Source organism: Miniopterus schreibersii (assembly GCF_964146895.1).
Source record: "Miniopterus schreibersii genome assembly, chromosome: 21".
NCBI classification, from domain to species: Eukaryota; Metazoa; Chordata; class Mammalia; order Chiroptera; family Miniopteridae; genus Miniopterus; species Miniopterus schreibersii.
The window spans coordinates 10190374-10213977 of record NC_138123.1 but is presented as its reverse complement, the minus strand read 5'-3'; the positions used below and the strand labels follow the sequence as shown (position 1 = coordinate 10213977).

The window sequence follows — 23604 nt, the reverse complement described above, 5'->3', positions numbered from 1 at the left end:
CATCAGGGTGGCTGCTGACTGAACTGGACCAAAGCAGCGCTCCTCGCTGACCATGTGCATGTCATAAGGAGAGCAGGACCCGTGTCGCATCAGTAAAGCCGTCCTTCTAAACTCTGCACAACTTTGGACCTGATGACATGGTATTGGACTCCTCTAAAAGGAGTCAAGCAGAGGAACTATGTCATGCACCAATGTCCCCTGGAGTGCTGGGTTGCATCTAGAATTGAGCAGAGGAGTGGAGTGGCATCTGGGGAGGACCAGGAGCTGCCCAGAGGTGAGGCGTGGCGTTGAGGGGGGCAGATCAAGCAGTGGGGTACCAGGCGTGGTTCAGGCTGAGCAACAGAGCCACCACAGCATGAACTGGTGGGCGAGAGAATTGCAAGTGGCTGGGTGAGCCGATGCCAAGGTCATCGGGCTCAGGACAAGCAAAGGACAAGCAAAGGATGGTGCCGGTGCAGTAATGGCCCAGGTGGAACATTAAGAATAGCCTGGAGGAAAGGGACAGTGACATGAATTCAGCCTTGGAAGAACCTGGAAGGGCACAGGGGCTGCAGCCCAAGTGCACAGTTCTACTAAAAGTCACCAGGGATGTTGAGCTGTGCTCTGAGTTCCTTCTGTCACCTAGTGGACAGTCCAGAGCGCTGAATATAGAGTAAAGGTGTCCCTGTTGATGTCCACAGCTGGTGAGGTCTGGGAACATTTACTATGCAAAAGCTTTCCATTAAGAGTATGCTCTTCAAAGCGCATTTCAAAGCACACACTTGTAAAGCAGGCCTGTAGGATGCCATTAAACCTGGGCCCGCAGCCAAATGGAACGCAACAGAGTAGTGGGTGGGTCGGGATGTTCAAGGGCAGCCGGAGCATTTGCACTAATCACCACTGATGGGCTCTCAGAAGGCTCCGACCCCTAAACCCAGAGCCCCAGGGGAAAACTCTGTCTTAAAAAGGCCTTCAGAAGCTCACTGTGCCAGCTTCTATTTGGAAAATATGCTGGACAGGGGCCCAGGGATTCGGAGGACCTCTGGAAGGCAGGCTTGGTTCAGAGGATTCAGGGCAAGCTGGGAGGAAACATACAGGAGCAGGAGGCAGGTGACTGAGACCCTGTCCTCTTTCTGCCAGCAACCAGCTGAGCGGCCTGCCTTCCCACCTCTCTGCATCTGTGTCTTCATATCTCATTCACTGACTGCCAGTGATGGGAGGAGCATATGACAGAGCAGGTGTTTCTTGAAAAGGCCCAAGCTTACAGAAACGAAAGGTGTTATTTATCAAGTTGGGTGACCTCTCCAGGGGTACCAAGTCCCCTCTGCCCATGGGTAATTGAGTGTGTGCGTTCCATGGATGGTGGGCACTGGGGCAGATAGACAATTTGTAATCCTCTGCAATCCCCTCCCAGAGATGTTCATGAAAAAATCATAGTACAGTGAGAATTACTGGATCAGAAACAAGTAGAATGTGTCAGAAATACAAAAAGTTGATATAAAAAGATTTGCTATAGCAATATCTAAACCAATGTAAACAACTTAATAGTCCTACTTGAATAAAAGATAGTGTATGTGATAGAATATGAAATAGTCAATAAAGGAAGCTTTTATGAAGAAATTTTAATGATATGAAGGTATGTTAATGATGTTAAATGAAAATGTTGTATAATAAACAGGGTATGTGGAATAAGGTAAATTCCACTAAAGTAAAACTCGTGAAACTCCCTCTTCTGGCTCTGATGAACTACTGTACCAGACTAGCCTTGCCACTGGTAATAGTTAGGAAACTGGACAAAATACATTTAAAAAATTTCAGACATTGGACTACAGACAGCACAGGAAATGAGGCAAGAAATGCAATAAGCCCAAAATAAAAAATGAATTGTATTTTTATACACAACTGACAACTGTATTTTAATGCACATTGAATTGTTCTATGTGCATAAACATTGTTCTATATAGAAAAATGAAAAATTGACAACTGCAATGAAAAATTGACAACTGCAAACAAAAAATGCAACTCATAGGACCACTGAAACATGCATGATTTGGGATAAACCTAACAAGCTGCGCACTAAATAGGTATCCTGATTGAAGCACTGGTTACAACAGTGTATACATTTGTCGAAATGTGTCTAGCTGTGCACTAAAACTTAACTTCTACAAAAGTATACCTGCAGAAGGCACTGGGAATGCACAGAAAGGAGCTTCCTTGACAGAGAATACTGAAGGTGTCATTTAGAGGATGAATCTCCTGTGTCCCCAGATTCTTGGCTGAAACACAGAGAAAGGTCCCACTCAAGTCCGGTATTTCAGAGCATCAGTAACGGAGGGACCTGTGATTCAGAACTTTCCAAAAGACTCACTGCAAAGGTTGAGCTCACCTCCGCAAGCACCGTCTGCAGCTTCCTCTGCACATGGTAACAGCAACGTCAGTGAGCTCTGATGCCTCCACTGACCAATAATAATAACCCTAAGCGAGAAGCATGGCTCCCGAAACAGTCTCTGGTGAGGCCTGGGCCTCATTGGTGTTTCACACCATCTGTTTTCCAGAATTCCACTTCCTACCTCAAGGCTTTAATGTATTCATTTGTAATAAACCCAGAAAGTCAAAGTCAGCAAGCTGTTTCATGGCTCTTAGGGACCATTGCTTTGCAAAAATAAAACAAATACCATTTTTGCTGGTGTTGCACTTGTCTGTATACATATAAATTCTCTTTCAATCTTTCCTTGAAACATAAATTTCCAAACTCTAGCTTGAATTTAGGATTTCTATTCTTGAACGCTCTTCAGTGTCGCACAGTTAACACTTTTTCTTAATAACATACGTTTTCCTTTTAACAGTCTAGGTTCCTCACTGGCTGGCTCAAACAGTTCTTTACTGTGTTAACTTTATATCTAAACCATCCGATATTGGGACTACTTGGCATTGCCTCCGTTCGCAGTAATTTCTATAGATCCCACACCCACTCTATAGAAATTTTTCACTGCTCATCTCTTTCATCTTGAGGAAGTCAATATCCTCCAAAAACTATCCACCAAACTGTTATTTAGTCCCCATAAGAACAGTGCTTCTCAAACTGTAATGTGCTCTTGAATCACCCTTGTAATCTTGAAAACCAATTCAGTAAATAGGAAGGAAGGCACCTTTGGTTCAAGAGCTCTGGAGATGCTCAGGCTGCTACTTTATGGACCACACTTAGAGTCGAAAGGCTTATTACCAAGAGCTCCTGGTACTCCAGGCTTTGGTCTTTCCCACTGAGATTCCCTTGACCTTGATTAAGAGATTCCTCAGGCTAAACTGCTCTAAATTATATTCCTAATTCTCACTAGGAATCTTGCACACTTAGAACTTCTCTGCTTCCTAATCTTTCACAGTCTTTCATTTTCACATTTTAGCTTAGTGTGCTTATATACAGCACCTTCCTTTTCTGTACCAGATCTTCTAAATCCACTCTCATTAGCCTCTCCAGGTCGTTTTGAAAATTTATATTTTTCCTCTCTGAATTGTTAATCATGATTCCAGATGAGAAAATTCAATGACTCTCCTCTCAATATTATTGATAGGTAGATGTATAAATATATAGAGATATATAGGTATAGTATATACGCATTGACCTGCTAAGAAAATGAGACTCCAAAGACTGTCAAACCTTGAGAAGGCAAACACACTGATATAGTTTAGCTCTCCTGGGCTCAAAACCCAATGGCATAAAAGTAGTAATCACCTGTTATGTCTACATCCTTTAGGTATTTAAATCATTCCGTGAATTGAGCTCCGCTGCACAGAGAACATTTTCCAGACAGCCCATTGTTCTCTCACGCTCTCAACTTTCTTTGTTTTCTTCTGCCAGCTTTACGATCTCTCATTCTTTCCCCCGAAACTGCCTGCGGGGTTTCAGATGCCTCGTTCTGGGGTGCCCCATTTTCTATTTTGGAAATGGACTTCAGGCCATCCTTTGGTGATCTGCTTCCCTGAATGTTATCAGACTTTGTTTCCATGAAACTGTTGGAATAAATTTCCATATACATTCTTCAAACTGGGCTTGTTCTCCCCAACCCTCTCCACTTCCATTCACATCAACCTGCAATTCCCAAATTTTTATGAATGCTGGAGCTCAAGAACTCTACTTATCATAGGCTTCAAATTCGCAATTCACCCTCTGCTAGTCACTACAGTCTTTATCTGTGTAAGCAATATGTCAAGCTCCACGTGTCCATTTATTTCTTAGTATCTCACAGTCCACTGATTTTCAATATATCAGATAGTTTCTAATGAGGATGCCCACTGTCAAGGCACAGAGCTGAGAATTCCACGAATACCCGTTTCCCTCTGATGCTGTGTCCCCTACCAGCCACCGAGGTGTGACACACAGTATGCCTAGCATGCAGAGCACTGCTCTAGTGTTACACGGTACAGTATCCCATCTATGTGATGAAACTGCAAAACCACCTCCATGTCTACTGTGAGTCTTGGCAATTTGGGCGGCTTTATCGGAATACCATAGATTGGGTCCTCTCTCTCATGTTTTTCCTATAAGGACACTAACCCATCCAGGAGGGTTCCACCTTCAGGACCTAATAACTCTTAAAGGCCCCATCCCCTAATACCATCACACTGGGGGGTAGGATTTCAACAGATGAATTTTGGGAGGGACTTAAAACATTCAGTCCATAACACTACGTTTTAAATACATGACAAGAGAAGATAGTAAGAAACAAACCTGATACACACACACACACACACACACACACACACACACACATGAATTCCTATTTCAAGCTCACTAGAAAAAGAAGCTTGAAATACTTCAATTCTTACTGTTTTAGAATGCTTCACGATTATCCTTAGGGTTCCAAAAAAAAGTCAGAAATCTTCCTAAATTTTATTCAGAATGTCTCACTTGGTCAACTACTATGACTGTCTTCCACATCACACCCCACACTCTTCTTGACATGAGAGGAAAGCAACCTGTGGACTTGACCAGAAAAAAGTTGGGAAACCCCACAGACGTGAAGGGGTTGATGCCACCCTTTTCCTGAAGTTCAAACCCAGTGTCCCAAGTGCAGAGAATAGATGGCAAACCCCAGCTCGGTCAAGCATCAGTATACAGGGCCAGAGTGGAAGGGGGACAGAGGGGAGCACAGGGCTACATTCTGGGCAGTGTCGGTTCTAAGTCAAAGGGAAACGTTCAGGTGGCCGACTGGGCAGGTCCAGAACAAATGAGAAACCTCATGGGCAGAGAGGACTGGCAGGAGCCAGGCAAGAGACATCAGATTCCTCTCTACCACCAAAGCCCGAGGCTGCCACATGGCCCCTGGGTCTAGATGGAGAGAGGATGGGCCTGTTGGAACAGGAGCAAGGAGCTGCCAGGTGGGGACACGTGGAAGCCCCCAGCTCCCTGCTCCCACCACACACCCTCCCTGGGGGGCCTCCAGCAGGGGACAGTGGCAGACTATTCAGTCTCAGCCTTTCCTGATGGCAGGGAGGCAGGCTGTCACCTCCTTGGGACCTGTCCCAGAGCAGGGGTCCAGCACAGAGGGCCCATATTGCTAAATATTTGCTAGCTATTTTGAACCAGGCTTCCCATGGCTTCTTTCTCAACACTCCTGACTGCAAAAGCCTTCCTTACAGGGAGGCTTGCCCAAAGGGACTTAAGCAGTGACCCACTCTAATTAAACCGCAGAGCTTGTGAGCCAGCCCAGGTACCCCAGGAATCCTTTTTCTCTCTCATCCTATCTAATAATTAGGGGAGCCTGCTTCTCTCTGGATTTTAAGATCAGGTGTCCTTCCCGACTTTTCTCCCTCCCCAAGTTTAACTCCAGCCAAGGGCACTCACATACCGCTCTCGCAGGTTCCGCGGGATGCCGTGTCCACGCGTGTCCTCCAGAGCCCCTGCTCTGTACACCGGGCACACAGGCCTGTGATAGTCCGATTGAAATGCACAGATCTGCGTGAGCGACGTGCAGAGCCACCTCCTTTCAGGTCACCCCGGGTCTGTGGACATGGCCCCCCCACCACTCTGGAGTCCCCCCTCCATGCCCCGAGCCCACCCGTGTCACCGGAATCACCTAAGCCCGAGCGCATGGGACCACACACGGCGCGTCTCTGCACCGGCTTACACAACACACCCGGCCGTGCCTTCGAGCTGGCTGGTGGCGCCACCTCCACCCGCAGCCAATGTTTACTTTACGTTCCAAAATGACCATAAACCGTCCCAAACTCATTTCTGGCTCTCTCATCCATGGGATCTCAATAACCGAAAGAGAACATCGCCCCATCATCACTAATTATTGCTTTATGGGGGCTCTTATGTAATCATCTCAGGATGTCTCACGGTCTATTTTTCCTGCTGCAGATCTTCCTTCGATCAGACTATGAAAACAATCAGCTAACAGTACCATAAATTTATTTAATTGTTTTGCCTTTATGGGTAAATAAATACAAATTGCCTTTCTTTGCCTTCCTTGTTATGATTCTCAGCCTTGTCTCTCTCTTTATGTTAACTCCTCCTGGGCTGTGTTTCAAGTCACATCTTTGTCAGGTTGAAAGTGAGAAGATGGTCCGGGTGATGTGACCCCTCTTGTCACCCCCTCACCCACCGGTCCCCTGCCATATACACAGTCCTAGGTTGCCTGTGAATGCTCTTGTCCTATGTCAGTTTTCTCCCCATTAATCACGTCATGCAGTTGGTCACCTACTAAGAGGCCGCATCCCTAAGAGATGGTAGGAAACAGTGCCATTGTTCCAGCTTATTTATGAAATACTAATGCTCAGAGACCAAGTCCCTGGGCCCAGTCAAACAGTCCTGCCTCCACTGAAACCCAGACTTAGCAAAATCTTACACGAACTGGATCTTGTCTCTAACCTCTAGAAGCAGTCAGAGAATCTATTATTTCATTCCCAGCCCCTCTCCAGTCTTCCCGCTGCTCCGGTCCCTGACTGTGCAGCTAACGGGTGCCCAAGAAATGCTTGTTCACAGGCTGGTGGTGGGGGGTTCTCGGCTATACTAACACCAACTCCTCCAGCAGGAAATCCACTGATTTTTCTCCAGGCACAGAAAAGGACACGTGTTGGCAGAGCTGGATCCCAAACAGCTCACACGTGAAAAGAGCAGTGGAGATACAAGCTCTAAGCAAAATCCCCGGCAGAAACACAGCCAGGCCATAGCATCCTTTTAAAACAGGAGGGAAAGACTGTCTTCAATATTGTTGAGATGTCATCTCTATTTTACAGACTATTAGTGCTGAACAAGTAAAGGAGCGAAGAGGAAAAGTGTGTGTGTGTGGAGGGGAAATGAGAATGCTGACATGAAGAGAAAGGCCTGGAAGGTAGGATGCCATCAGCTAGACTTGCAATCCTAACAATCGCCAGTTTAAATCCAAATAGGACGTCAGCTGGGGTTAAGACTTGTGACATAGAGGACACTGATTTAAATCAACAAAGTTTTGGTTACTCAAATGTTAGAAACCACCAAAGTATACCACATGTGTCATTTATAACCAGGCCCCTACAGTAACTTAATGTATGGTTAGAAACGACAGATGAAATGTCCACAAGGACGTCCCAACCCCCCACATGTTGTCGTATTTTACATTTAATTGTATCATCTTATCACTCCCATTAATTCTGGCAACATATTGGTATAATGTAAATTAAAGAAGAAATTACTACCAGTGCTTACACCCAAATGTCCCATTTTGTTTTTGCAATTATCATTCAAGGGAGAGAAGTTATTTCTTTAATGTCCTGTTTTATAGCCAGGGACACTTCTCAGACCACAATAATATCTCAGAACACTGGGTTGCGTTCCAAGTAGAAAATGTTGCAATGGGGGGAAAAAAAATCAGAGAACTAAAATAATCTTAATTCTCCTTTAAATGCAAAAAGAAGATAAAGCCAGAAAAAAAAAAATCTTCCCTTGCTTGGATTTTGCTCTCCAGCTTTGAAGAAAATAATACTCTATACAATTACCCTTGAAAAAGTCAGTTCAACTCCAGTAGGCACAGATTGACACCCCTTTCAATAATTTTTTAATGGTTCTTTGCTATTTAATGTCACATAAGGTAAGGATGTAACAGCTTCTACTTCAGCCTTATCAAACATCACCTGATTATGTTCCTTCTGGCAGTTTTTTTAAGAAGCATTTCTGGATGTATTCACTTTCTTTCACTTCTTCAGACTTAAGAGACTATTCCTATAACAGGACTAAGTGAAATGGCAGTTTAAAAATCACCAGCGTTGTCATTTGCAATTGGTTTTTCTTTTTTCCCCCATACGCATGATGCAAACATCAAGACAATACATAAAAATTGTGTTTTTAGGAGTACTAAAGAATCACAGAATGCTAGAACAGCTCATAAAAGATTGTGGCATGGATTTCTAAGGATCCTCCAATACCTGCTCACTCCGATAACCCCTAAATGTTAACTGGTCATATGGCTGCCCAGAACAAAGATGCCATGTGTCAGCCTCCCTTGCAGCTAGGTGTGGCATGTGACTAAGTTTTAGACAAGGAGATGGGTGGGAACGTGATGGTGCCTCTTCTGAGTTATTCTCTTAAAAGGGTGGGGGATGCCCCTTCTATCACCTTCCATCCTGAGGCTCAGAAAGTGAATGTGAGGGGGGGTACTTCCCCTTGGACTCTGACAAGGAGGGCCACACAGGAGGGAAGTCAGAGCAGAAAGCTGGGAGGGGACTGGGTCCTGGGAGCCTGTGCAACCTCACACAAGCCTATGGGCTGCCTACGTCTGAACTCTCAGGTAAGGGAAAAATGAAGTTCTATCTTTTTAATCACCATTATGGGACATCTGTTACATGCAGCCAAACTATATCTAATGCAGAAAGATGTCACAGACAAGAAAACTGAGCTGAGACTAAAACCCTGACCTACCAAGTTCACATAATCCAGGGTTCTTTCGATTCCACCGGACAATCTTACCAAAGGCCTCCATATTTTTAAAAACTATTAATAGTATCTTTAAAATAGTTTACTAAAGTCCAATTGGACTTCATTTTTGTGTGCTTATATTCTTGCTAATAAAGGAGAGAAGGACCTCTCAGATGCGAAGCACCTACCTAAAAAGATCTTTCTGAACTTCCTCTAAAGTTTCCTTATTTATGGGCCACATTCTTTGTGTGGGGGTTGGGGGGGCAGGGGGATGGAAGATGGGAGGCAATAAAATGGAGACTCAACTTGGTTTGAATACCAGTTCTCCACAATCTATGTGTTTAACTTCTCTAAGCCCCTGTGCTCCAGTTATGAAAAAAAAGCTCCATTCAGCCCTCACACTGTTGCTGCAGAAATTAATTAGAATAACATACTGAAAGTACCTAGCATTGTACCTGGAACACTAGAAGTGCTCAATGTATTTATTTATGCTTTTATGTATTTATTCATTCATTCAAGAATTATTTATAAAGTACCCACACACACCATGTGCCAGACACTATGCCAGATACCAAGACAGGGAGTAAATAACTCAGGTAGGATGCCTGCCCTCATGGGGATTACCTGGTAGATGGCAAAGGACCATAAAGGGGTAGGTTTGAAATAACATGTTAAAATCTTTCTTAATTTCTTTTTATGATACAATGCATGCTGATTGTAGAGGTTTTAGAAACAACAGATAAACAAAATTAAAAGAGTAAAAATTATTCACAATCCCACTCCTCAGAAATAAGCACTGTTAATATTTGGAGTATATCCTTCCTAACTTCCATTCTATCCATGTGGTATAGAATCCTCTATTATACACATACAGGCTATTTAAAATATACTGCAAATAGTTTTTTAACTTCTTATCTCATATGAAATTAATGAAGAAAGTTGTATGTCATAAGTATTTCAATTGCTGTTTGGAATTCCTTTGCCTGAAGTTACCAGAATTCATTCAGCAGTTTCTATTTGAGATTAAGTTTTTTTTTGTTTTGTTTTTTAACAGCTTAATTGAGGCATTATATAAAAACCTGCATATATTTAATGTGTGCAATTTGATGAGTTTGGACACATGCAAACACCTGTGACGTCACTGCTATAATCAAGGTAATACCCATACCCAATATCTCCCAAAGTTTCCTTGGGGCCCTTTTTTTTTTTGTCTTTTTCTATTAAAATGAACACTGCTAAAATGACACCTCCTTAGAAGGCTTTTCCTTGATGCTTCTAATTAAAATAGCTCCCACTCCCCACAATTGTTCCCTGTTTTATTTCTCTTCATTGCACTTATAATTTTAGACGTCTTATATATGTGGATGGGTTTATCACCTATTCCCCCACCAGCATGGAAGCCCAACGCAGCAACTGCCTTCCTTCTTTGTTGGAGTACCTCCAAGGCCAAGAACTCTGCCTGGCATAAAGTAGATGTCTGTGATGTTGTGATCTGTAATTAAGAATATATATATATATATATATTTTTTTGGTCTGCATCCCAGTACCTGGCACAGAACTCCTAAAACCCTCAGAATTTACTATGATGAGATCAATGAACGTGTCTTTTGTTATGTTAATGAGGCGGGTTTTGGAAAACACTTCAGGATGGGGGCTGGTTGCAGGGGGGGGGGGGAGCCCACCAAAGTGATTAGAGGTAAACTTTCAATCCATTTTTTTAATGTTGACCAGCAATTCTATTCAAATCGTTTTTCAGGTTTCTAAGTAAAGGAAATATCTGTTCATTCTCACCAGCCTTTTATTACGTGGGCAAATCAAAATAACCAAGTGTATCATTTGAAGCTCTTAATCAGATACTCCTTCGAAGTTGCCACACTGGCAACTTTTTCATCTTGCTCTATGTTTTTAAGAAGCACATCTTCCCCTTCTGCCACTTAAATCCAGGAAAGAGATAAAAGACTAAACTCAAGTGAATGCTTCTACATCCCCAGTAGTTCCTCTGGATCTGTAAGCCTTTTTGCCTATCTCCTTAACACTGAGATGCTCCCAAGCTCGCCTTTTCGGTTGTTTCTCATGGAGCTTCTGACGTTTCTTTCAACTGAATTCTTGTTGCATTTGATGACTGTAGCATTTATCTGGCAAGTAGCACGTGTCACCTTGTTCATTTTCACTCCTGTGTAAGTTCTGCCTCCCTAACCACATATCCACCCATCCATCCATCCATCCATCCATCCATCCATCCATCCATCCATCCATCCATCCACTCTTTCGATAGTCAAGTCAATCAATATTGAATATCTACCAGGCACTGTGTTGGGTATTAAGGGTACATTGTTATGAATAAGACAGTGTTGTTGCCCTCAAACTTTCCACTGAAAATACAAGATAGACAATTAATCAGGCAATTAAAAAACTAGTGTGTTAAGTGCTATAACAGATGCCTGCCCATGATGTTACAGGACCGCACAGGAGAGGCAACTAACCAGGCTTCATGTTTAAAGTGAAAACATTTGAGTTCTGAAGGATTAGATCACAAGTAGCTGAGGTCAAAGGCCCAATAATACGCACTGGACTCTTCCGAAGCCCGAAGCTCAGTTCCTTGCAGGGAGCAGGAATTGGAATGTTTGTTAATTATGGTCATAATAATATTGGTTATTATGGATCAACACAGTAACAATGGCTTGGGTCCAAGATACAAAGAGAAAGAGGGCAGAATTCCAACTCTCCCTGTCCATCCTTGCTTTCATCATACCAATTACAATTTCTGGGACATCCCTGGCACTCGGTAAATGTTTACTGAATGGATGAGACTCCCCACATCCAACAAAGAAAGCACCAAGTCCCATGAACTCTTATCTCACGATATTTCTTGCATCTGTCCCTCCTCAATTTTTCTACACTTTTTTGTGACTTCCCATCTCTACCGCTAACAGAAACTTGCCACTGGCCCTCCCAGTTCCAGCTCTCATTCCCAGACACAGCATGCCACCAGCATTTTCTGAAGGCCGAACTTGCTAAATAAAGTGCCTGTTGAAATATCTCCCCTTTGCTTATAGAATGAAGTCCAACATCTTCAGCTTGCCATTCAAATCCTGAAACCCTCCAAGGTCTTCTCCTAAACTACCATGGTGTTTCCACACCCAACATTCCCTTAAACAAACCCTGTCTGCCAGTCATACTTGTTGCTCGCTGGTCTTCCAAACACACTTTTCGCTGCCCAGATGCCACTCAAAAGCCTTGGTTCAGGCCAGTCCTCAATCCAGCAGCTCTTCCTCTTGGGCTCCTAGGGCCTGATGCAAATATTTGCCTAGGGTGAAGCCTTCTTTGACCACCTTCTCTAGACAGGAGTGATTGAAGGTTTCTCAACCCCAGGAATTACAATTCACTAAATTGCTCCTGAAGGGAGCTCAGTAAGGATTTATTAAAGAATGAACGGCCCAGTGGAAAAGACAAATACGCACATCCTCAGAACACAGTGTGATATGTGCATCAGGAATGACATGGAAGGTTGCCGAAAGCAGATGGTGGGGGCGAGGAGAAGAAAGGATCCAGGAAGCCATACCTGGGGAGGTGACAAGTAAGAGTCATCCACGTGGAGGCAACAATGACAGAAGGTGTCAGGACCCAGAGTCTATGGGCTGGAGAGAGTAGGACAGGAGAAGTATGGAGTCCGAGGCATATAGCCATAGATAAGCAGTAAGTAAGGGAAGGGCACTATATATACATTTTACTTTCTTTCTGGTAAACTACCATTTGCAACTTGATATACATAAAGTGTGCAAATCCTCAGTGTACAGCTTGATAAATATTACTTTGTAACCACCTCCTAAAAGAAGAGATAGAACACTACTGGATCCCCAGAAACTTCCCTAGGGCCCGTTTTACCCTCAAAGGTAATCATTAATTCTGATTTCTATATCCATAATCTAGCTTTGCCTGTTTTTCCACCTAAATGGAATCCTGTAGTCTGTATGTCTTCATTTCACTCATTAAGTCTGAAAGAGTCATCCACATTAATTCATATATATATAGATATGTATCCATATAATTAAACTCTTTTCATTGTTTAATGTATTATATTGTATTAATAATTAGAATTCATTATCCACTCAACTATATTGGTTATTAGGATATTAGATATTAGAAAATGAGACATTCCACTATACTGGATATTAGAGATACATCCTATTGGGAAACTACTAAAATCAAAGCTTCAATAAACATTCAGGTACATGTCCTTGGTGCACATGAACACACATTTGTTTTCTCTATACATACTTTAAATTGCTGATTCATAAGGTATACATGTGTTCAAATTACTAGATACTGCTAACAGTTTTCTAAAGTGGCTCTGTGAATTACAGTCCTACCTGAACTTATGAAAGCTAGAGATGTTCCTCGTTTTCATCAAAACTTGTTACTGTCAATCATTTTAATTTCAGCCATTTTGGTGACTGTATAACATTGTATGATTTTGTTTTAACTATTTAGTTCCTTGATGACTGATGACATCAAGCACCTTTCCTTGTTTAAATGTCTTGCTCACTTTTCTGTTGGGTTGTCTATGTTCTTATTGACTTGTGGGTGCTCTTTATATATTTTGGCTAAAACCCTTTGTCAGAGTGTGTGTTGGATCTCTCTATATCCTTCTGCTTCGTGACATGCCTTTTCATTCTCGTAAGGGACTCATTTATAGACAAAATTACTTAATTTTAATGTAGCTCCGTTTACTAATCCTATTTGGGATTATAAAAATGCCTAAAGAATTTTTTCCTAGTCCAAGTAGATGAAGGATTTTTATTATATTATTTTCTAGAAGCCTCACTGTTTCACTTTCTAATTTAGTTTTATAACCCACACCTACCTGACTTTTGTGTGTGATGTAAAAGAGGAATCAAGATCCATTTTTTAAATAGCTATATAACTGACTCAACACCATTTTTAAAAAGACCATTTCTTTCCCACTGCACTTCCGTGCCTGCCACTTTTGTCATCAGTCAAGTACCTGTCCATGAAAAAATATACACAAGTCTGTGTCTGTACTGTCTGTTCTGTCAACTGATGTAGTCATTTATCCTTGCACCAAACCATACTGCCCTAATTAATCTAGCTTCAGATAAGTTTTGCTATCTGGAAGCAGTCATCTAACTTCGTTCTTTATCATGAAGATTATTTTGGCTATTCTTGGCCCTTTGCATTTCCATATAAATTTTAGAATAAATTTTCAACACACACAACCTTGTTGGGATTTGAACTGAAATTGTATTTATAGATCAACCTGAGAGAATGAAAGAGGCCTTACTAGTTTCGTTATTTGATTCTTTTATGCTAGATTTATTCCTAAGTATTTGATATTTTCATGCTAATGTAAATGCTAATGGTTTTTAGTTTTATTTTGGAATTGTTTTTCCCCTAATTTAACTTTGTAGAGCGACTTCATATCCAGTGGCTGTGATAAATCCAGAGACATCATTAATTTATTAACTTATCTGCAGTTTACTCTGGATTTTCAAATGTACATGTCATCTGCTAATAATGACAATATTATTATTTCCTTTTAATTCTTTAATTTTTATTTCTATATCTTGCCTTATTGCATTGGTTACGATCTCCTGTACAATGCTAAAGAGAAGTACTGTTATGATAGCGGACATCTCTGTCTCACAATCTATGCAGATCATTTTTCAATATTTCACCATTAACTGTGATTCTCTTTAAAGAAATCCTTTCCCAGATAAAGGAAGTTTCTTTTTATTTCCAGTTTACTGAGAATTTTATCATGCACAGGTATAGAATTTCATCAGATGCTTTTACTTCATCTATGGAGATAATCATATGGGTTTACTTTCATTCTGTTAATGTGATGAATTACATTAATTGCTTTCCAAATTTCATATCAACTTTCTATTACTGGAATAAATTCAACTTTGCTATATGTCACCATTATTTTTTAGCTGTATATTACCCTTATCTAAAAAAGTCTTTTGAAGGCAATGTTTTATACTATTTGCACTTTTCTCTATTATTCATAACACTGCAATTGTATTATAACTGTATTTATACAACTTAAACATCTTGAGGGAGGGGCCCGGGGCCCTGCTCTAATCTTTGTATATTCTGTACCATTTGAAACGCAGTATCTATCGTGTAAATGCTGTTGAATGAAGTACTCACAATCTCCTAACCAAGTGTCTTTCACATAAAAGACGCTCTCAATAAATGTCTGTTGATAATGTGTTTGCCAGTTAGCACTTTTTTTATTTCAATGAGACCCATCTTCTCAACTTAACTCCTCCTGTTATCACTGGATCAGACCTAACAACTTACTGGCAGGCGTACAAAAATGCCTCAATTCAGGGAACAGTATGTTCCCAAGGCTCGCTGTCTACTTTGGAGAATAAAGAACCGTATTTATCACCTAGGGGCCATGACAGCCAGTTCCAGGATACCTGGGCAGGTAGCTCAACTTCATGTGTGAGCTGGCAGGGAGATTTTCCATGTGCCCGAGTCCACCCGGGAAAGTCTGCCAGGTGTTTCACTTTTCTCTATCGGCCCTGCGTAAGGGCTTGATATGTGAGTTTAGAAATCAGGTTCCTTTTTCTCTACCTGAGAAAACAGAAATGTTACTTTTTTTGGTAAAAAGGTCTGTCTCTCAACAACCACAGTTTGGTCTCTCAACTGCTCTCAACATTTATATTGTCGTCTAAACACACACAGTACAATCTGTGGAGGTATGCATCTCGGGCAATTCAGGAGTTTTAAACGTCCCCAATACACACACTTGAAGCAAAGTTTCTGGGCTGACAGCTTATCACGAGGTCTGCCTCTGCCTAACTTACCCACCTTTCAGCCAATTCAGTATGAAAACGTAAGGTATTACAGCTACTGTCTTGGCTCAGAAGTTCAAAAGATTCACCAGATTTCTTGATCTTCAGAGCTAAAATAGAAGAACTGAAATCTGTTCCATAGGTTTAACCCTGAGATAGGTACAGAAGTCTGTAATGAGAAGTAAAAACTTTTCAGAGAAACTAACCAGAAGTTGGCACGTGGCTATTACATGGAAGAGGGAAAGAGAAAGACATCTTAAATGCAATAACCTTGAGCTTCTCAAGTTTAATGTATTAAATAGGGTATCACAGACCGATGCTGATGTTCAGCTAAGTCAATAAGTGGCACCCAACAGAGTTCAAAGAAGTCAGAGGTCCTTCAGAGCAAACTGAAATGTCAGCCCACAGTGACAGAAGCCCATTAGTGGGATAAATATGCTGCCGGCAGTAGTGACAAGTACAGTAATGGACACAACACTGAGATCCATTAGAACAGACTCAAGAGACATCTAAACTTTCCTTTCTTGACCGATGAGTTAGAGGCAGAGAGTCCTGCCTGGGCCTGGGCTGTCTGTTCTGTTTATCTAGAATCACACAGCAAATAATCCTGGTAAATGTTAATGTTCCTAAAGGCCGCACTAAAATTACCCAGTCTGGCCAATAATACATACACATAGAAAACGATCTTTTCTGCTTGTTTGTTTGTTTGATAGACTTTTAAGGGAACATCTTAAAGACTCATTCCCTTACATTGAACTTGGTCTTTCGGTGTTTTACTGATCTGCTCTGTGGGGCACAATCCTTTCAGGAGTCTGCTCTGCAGGACATAAACAGCATTACGTAATAATAGCCTAGACCACGGGGACCACCTTTGCTCCAAGCCATTTATTCTTTGCTCATCATGTGAATAATTTATTCCAGGAGGCAAGTGTGTACTTGGCATTTATTTACTATTCACTGGTAACATAAACTCTACTGGAGCAGGTGCAAAGTCACGAGTAGAAGAGACTTTTTCTTTTCTTTTTTAAGTGAGGCACTTACTAAACTAAGCAAGATACTAAGGCTCCGTATAAGAGTGAACATTTAGGATTCTCCCTTCTTTACAATTTCTCTCTTCTGCTTTCTGCTTTAATGTTAAATAGGCTTTTGGAGTCACTGTGCAGATAAATAAAACACTGCTCGACTTATTTCAACCAGCACGAGCTGGAAAGGAGAGCAGGGGTTGGGGACCAGGCAAGGAGCTGGTCTCTGCTAGCAGAGCCTGCAGAGAGAGTGAGAGAAAGAAGAGTTGGCAGGGAGGAAGCAGGGCCCACTGGCCCAGGAAGGAGTCAGGCCCCCAGGGGATAGACTGGATGGAGGCCAGGCAAGGAGGCAGCTAAGAGGCTCCAGCTAGTGAGCTGGCTTTGTTGGCTCAAGAAGCCATAGGACCTGTATCCAGAACTATAATGCAGACAGGCTGGTCACAAATTGGAAAAGTGGAAGCCCTGTGGGTGGAGTGTGAGGGCCCAGCCAGCCAGCCAGCCAGTCAGCCAGGCAATACCTGGGAAGAAATTACACCTACGGGTACGGTGCGGTGAGATTTCACACGAGCCACGCACTGTGCTAAGAGCTGGCTGGGTTGTGGTCATCCTGCTGAGCTATGGCTCTTCTCTTTCTTCTGGGTCTTGGCTGAATCTGCCTTCCTCACCCTCTCTGAATGAGCCTTGGCCATGAAACCGTCTTTGGCCAATAAAAAGGAGTCAAAGGATATATCGCTTCTGGGTGGAAACAGTGAGAGACGTTACATGATTCACCAGCGTCCCTTTAGCTACCTTGACGATCATGAAAACAATCATCAGGATGGGGCTTCCTTCAACCCAGACAGCTAAAGCGAGGGAAATGCCCTGTTGCTAGGCTGGGTGTATGCATTCCCCCAAATTCACGTTTCTACCCCCCCAAATTCACATGTTGAATCCTAATTCCCAGGGTGCTGGCAGATGGGGGTGGGGCCTTTGGGGGGTGGTTAGGTCATTAGCTGGAGCCCTCCTGAGTAGAATTACTACCCCCCATAAAACAGTCTCCAGAGAGCTCCCTCACTCCTCCCACCACGCGGACACAATGAAAAGGGGGCTGCCCCTGAACCGGGAAGCAGGCTCTCACCAGACACCAACTCTGCCCACACCTTAATCTTCAACTTCTGAGACTCTAGAACTGTGAGAGGTAAATGTCTGTTGTGTATAGACCACCCCCATCTATGGTATTGTTGTAACTAGCGGCCCAAGTGAACTAAGACACCTGGCAGCCTGCTCAGACGAGAAGCACTTTTGTGAGGTTGAGCCCCCGACATTAGGGGACTGTGTGTCACCGCAGTACAGACATGGATTGTCTCCTTGAATCATCCCAGCAAGCCTGTGACGCCTTTGTAGAGGACAATGAATGCGCATCCTGGTGACTTTGAATCCTTTGCCTAAGATTACAGAGTTAGTGAGAGATGGAGTCAGAGTCTAAACCCAGGCCTGCCTCACCAGAGCCCCCACTCTTTCCCACACTCTGGCAAAAACAAACTGGATAAGCAGTAGAGACGATCAGGCATTCCCACCTCCATAAACGCATCAGGAAACTTCTACACACACACAACTGACTTAAAACCAGGCGAGTAAGGGTAGCCTCTCCCACTTTGTTAAAAACAACAACAACAAGTTCAAACAGGCCATATGCCACCAAAGGACACCAGTCTAATGTTACGCTGCCCCCTGGATAGTCCAACTGTATGAAATGGTAACTCTCAAAGGGGCCCAGGCCCAGGGAGGGCTGACGGAGCAGGGGAGGGCTGGGGGTGGAAAAAGTGTCCATGTGTTCCTCTTGCTTTGCTAGACCATATACTTCACTTTATATCTAAAGTAAATATATAGATTCTATAGAGAACAAACTTCCATTTCCCAAACCTAACCCTTCCAAAGCCATAGGAAGCAATATAATCCAAGAACCAAGAGCACTGTTTGTAGCTGATATGACAACACTCTACGTATGGCCAGCAATTTTCCTTGGCCCTGAAATCTCCAAGTGGAGTTCAATGCCCAGAATCCACGGTACAAGCCTGTCTTCCTTGTAGCTCTAATCATGGCTTAAGAGTGGAAGAATTCCCTCAAGCACACTTATCTCTTCAAGGTGTTCACCGTGGAAGCACCCACCAAACAATGAGTGACAGGGATCGATTTCCAGATGGGCTGAAAGCGTTCCAATCTTGCAACCAATTCTTGTCACTTTTCTCTGGTCCAACCTGGGGATAGTGCTGCAGCTTTTACACTAGAAAAGGAGAGAGAAACAACTACGCATCCTCACTTTCAGCAAAGTGGGCAGAAATATATTCTTTAGCCGTCACCTTACACTGTGTTATTGACTTTCAGATTAAGCAATGCCTCTGAAGTCTGGACCAAGTCCACACATCGCCACGTTTCATTTCAGGGAATTCTGTTACTGCAAGGACTGAATGCGTGTGTCAACTGAAGCCTTAATTTATTTATGCCCTTACTACTTGATTGACTCTTAAAGCACCAGCAAAATAACAGTAGGTTGTTTTCTTGCAAATGAAATAATAGTAATAAAAATCATGGTCATCCAGTTGATTCGACAGACCAAAGGGTGTTTTTCTTTTAACCACCATCACCTCTGAACTTCCCGTGACACACTCATCCTAATCTCTGTAACATCTAAATCCGAAGGGGCCACATGTGTTCACGATATTGTCTACAATACAGTCAATATTACATTTTCACGCTTTGTGCAGCCATAATATGCTAGGTTATGTTTATTATGGGTTTTTACATTTCCAATATCTAATTTGAAATTAACATCAAACTATCAGAAACGTCATAATGTGCACAACGTTTGATATATATTCTAAACACCCAGAAGTTGAATTCAAATAAATTCACATTTTTATGCTAATTCAATGTTTTCATAGTACTTTCATAAATATTATTTCATTTAAAAAGTTTGTAGATGTTTCAAAAGAGCAAACAAAAATCACAAAAATTTCTTCTGAAGCAAAGCCCCATTTCTAATGGAAAGCAGGCATAGAGAAAAACAGAATACTTTCAAGAACTGTATGTGAGAAAGCAAACAAAAATGTTAATTTAAATAACAAACGAGGCAACTGATTTTTTTTTTTTTTTAAATGAATGCAACGCTCTCTTTGGAGCACCTGAGTGATAAAGAAATCATAGATCTTTGCATGCTTCCAAACAACCAGATTCTCCTTCCCCTGGTCTCTAACTCCCAGGAGGAGCTGAGCACCCTATACTTGTCCAGAAAAGTGACGCTGCTGTGGCCCACCTGGGATGACTCCATACTTTCAATGAAAACCTAAATGGGAGAAAGCATTTAAATATAACGCATGCAGTGTCTCTGACTCAAGAAGACATACTCATAGAAGATTGAACTATTGATTTTCAGTGAGAATGAAAGAAATAGATCAGCTAAAAGCACAAGCCGGGAATGAACACACATACCAACACACTCTGAGTGACACTGAAATGAAGATGCATCGCCATCCGAAGGCTAGACCACTCTCCCTGGTCCTCAAGCCAGGGAACATCAAGTGCCAAATTACACGAAGATGTTATTTGCTCCCCTTTAAACTAATACCACAGCCGGTTCCTTGGCTAATTCTGGAGCTTTCATTTTTATGTGGATACAGCTGCCTCTCAAACAACCTGCCATCCTCGCAATCGCCTTCAACGACTTCCACGGTCTTAAGGATGAGGCATCCTTTTGATGTTAAAAGAAATGGTTCTCTACACGCAAGACAGAAACTGGTTCCCAACTCAAAGCTTTAAATTCCAGCTCTCCGTGACTTAATCAGGCCCTCGGAGAAAAAGCAAGACGCCTTCCTTTCACAGTGTAAAAGAAAATACACCCCTTTGCAGGCTCCCTCCTGGGGAGCTTGCTGTGGCTGCAAAGCGCAGGGGAAAGGGGGAGCCCCAGGGGGTGGGGGGCAAATGGGACTCGGGCCTGCGCAGCGGTAGGAGGTGCGTGAGTTCCAGAAGTTCTCCCTCCTACCTTCCTATCGTATTTGGCGTGTGACCCAAATACAAGGGAACCCCCACATTCCGGGAACAGACTCCATTTAGACTGTGCATCTCGGCGGGAGGACACAGCCTCTCCTTAGCTGCTTTGCTGCACTCTTGACATAACTCTATTTCATTTGAAGATTTGGGGGACTTTTTCCTGCCAGAATGATTAGCCCTAGGGGCTCACCCCGGGGACCCTAGGGCTGCGTGGGAAGCCCGCACTCTAGGGGCGCGGAGGTCGCCGCTGGCCTGCTCCCACCTGGGGAGGGGCGCGCTCCTGGGGAGCGGGGCCACCGCGCGCCCGCTCTCCTTCCTCCTGGCCACGCGCAAATCCCTCCCGCGCCGGGCTCAGGCGGAGAGGACCCGCCAACTGCTCGTCCCAGAGGCCACTCTGCGGAAACTCTGCTAGCGCCTGGGCCCAGGGGGAGTCGCCAGCGGCGACAACTTTACGGATTCTTTCATTTGTTAGTTTGTGGGCGCAGTTAAGTACCCCCAAAGACCCACACGAACGCCCCCTCTAAAGCTCACTAACCACGCTACCCGGGGTTCCTAGGACCACATTCGTGGCAGCTCCGCTTCTTGTCACCCCGCACCCCAAGGCGCGGTGCCAATGAGCCCTGCCGCGGGGAAGCCTGCGGGAGGTGGGGGCGCGCGGCGGCCAGACGGCCCCCGGGAAGGAAGCGCCCCTTCCCTCCCCACTGCCCGGTCCCAGCGGCAAGAAAAGTGCAGGAGGGGAAGCCCCGGGTCAGAAGGGGGACGCGGTCGGCCGGCCTCCGAGTCGGGCCACCTGCCCAGGTCCCCGCACCCCGTGCGCGCTCGGGCGGCCCCCGGGCCGGGTGGGTGTGCGCGCGGCGGGTACGGGCCCGGGCCCCCGGGGCGAGCCGCCCTTACGTGCTCCAGCTTGTCTTTCCTCCGGAGCCAGACGCTGGCGCTGTAGTCCTGCTGCTTGACGCTGCTGTAGAAGTTCGCGCCCACTCGGGTCAGGCTCGGCGAGGGCTCCTTGGGGCGGCTTTTGAGCCTCATCTGCTCGAAGCCCTCGTGGGGGGAGGCCGAGAGCCACTCGTGCTGCCGGATCTCCATCCTGACATGACCAGGCGGCGGGCGGCGCGCGGCGGGCTCGGGATGGTCGCGGAGAGCTGGGCACCGAGGGCGAGCGGGAGGCCCGGCGGGCGCGGGGGGCGCGGGGAGCGCGGGGAGCGCACGGCCGGGTGGGAGGGGCAGCGAGAGAGGAGAGGGGCGGGAGAGGGGGGGAGGGAGGGGGTGCGGGAGGAGGGAGGGGGAGGGGAAGAGGGGCGGGGGCGAGAGGGAGTCAGGGAGGGCGGGGAGCCTGCCTCGGGCGGCAGAAGTGCGGATGCGAGCGGCGTGGCCGCGATGTCACCCGGGAGCTGCGGTCCCGAGCGGGCGCTCCGCGCGCCGGCTCCTTGCGGCACCGACTGGGACCCGGGGCCTGGCCGGGCGGGAGCGCGGGGAGGCGGCGGTGCGGGTGGGAGGGGCCGCCGGCGGCCCAGGCAGCCCGGCCCGCAGGTTGGCGCAGTGAGGATCCGCCGCTCCCGGACCGCCGCGCCCCGGCCGGGCAGCGGGCTCTGGCTGCGGACCCGCCGGCCCCCCGCACCCCGGCCACACCTCCCCCTCCCGCACCTCCCCCGGCGGCGAGCAGCCCCGGGAGGAGCGAGCGCCGGCTCCGCGCCTCCTCCCGCCCCGAGACTCGGGAACCACCCCCGCCCTTCCCCCACTCGCAGCCCGCAGCGCCCCCGCACGCCTCCCCGACTCCTCCGGCTTGACGCCGGTTATCCTGAAAGTTCAATAACTTCCCACCTCCGCGGCCTAAGAGCTTAGGGTGCGGGGCAGCCCCCAGAGAACAGCCTCGCCCACGACTTCCCCGCGAGGATCTAGGAGCGCGGCGGCCGGGCAGGCGGGACCCGCTGGCCACCGGGTGCGCACTTGGAACAAAGCTCCCCGCGGCCACACCCCGCGCATCCCGGCGAGCGACACCTGGGCGCTGTCCGCAGGTGCTCGGCCACCGCTCCGCTCGCGGGTCCCCAGGGGTCTCACACGGCGTTCCCGCCGCACAGCCAGACCTGACCTTTTAGGCCGAGTGGCTCTGCGGGTGGAGCGCGGGCCTGTGCCCCGGAGGGTCGCCGGGTCCATTCCCGGCCAGGGCGCCTGCCTGGGTTTCGGGGGTTTGATCGCCAGTCGGGGCTCTGTCCCTTCCTCTCTCTAAACATGGCATTGGGTGAGGAATTGAGGAAAGAAAGAAGGTGGCACGTTAATAATTCAATCTTCAGTCTTTTTACCTTTTGCTATCTTTGGAGTCAGCATCTCAAAACATCTGCTGGTTTGACCTGAACGCCGTGTAACAACTAGTGTTAAGGGTGTCCCGGGTCCACTTACAAGCTTGGGAAGCTTAGAGAGGCTGGAGAAGTTTCTGGAGATTTTAAAGAGAGCCAGCCGCCGAGGGGACACCCCTCTCTCCCTCCAGCCCCGAGCAGAAGTGTTCCTCAGCCCTGTCCCAGGTGCACGGTGGCTTCAAGGAAGAAATTCCAGGAAGGCACCTGAAGCTTGCGAGGCAAGGCCTGTGTCTCATGCCTCTTTACACTCTCCATAGTGGAAGGTGGTGGTTGACAATAGTAGCTGAAGTAAAACCCTGTGAGTAGTCACCTTGGGGATGAAACAACTGAATGCAAACACCACACAGATTTCTGGTTTTTCTAGACCGGCTTCCTTAGGGACTGAGTGCTTGTGTGATATACACCCCTGCTGGTGGGTCATCCCTGAGTTTCAGGTATTCTGCAAGATGAAGGCTTATGAACCCCATTTTCTAGGTTAAGGAACTGAGGCTCAAGCAGAAAGGACA

General features: G+C 45.5%; 1 protein-coding gene across 1 annotated transcript in view; it reads right to left on the bottom strand.

Annotated features, from left to right (window-relative positions):
- Positions 1–22181, bottom strand: part of PLD5 (phospholipase D family member 5) — a 144312-nt gene extending 122131 nt beyond the window's left edge. The window contains exon 1 of the mRNA XM_081124127.1: positions 21642–22181. Within this exon, the coding sequence (XP_080980253.1) occupies positions 21642–21830 (189 nt within the window). The 5' untranslated portion in view covers positions 21831–22181. The remainder of the gene's footprint in view (positions 1–21641) is intronic.
- Positions 22182–23604: the final 1423 nt, after the last annotated feature.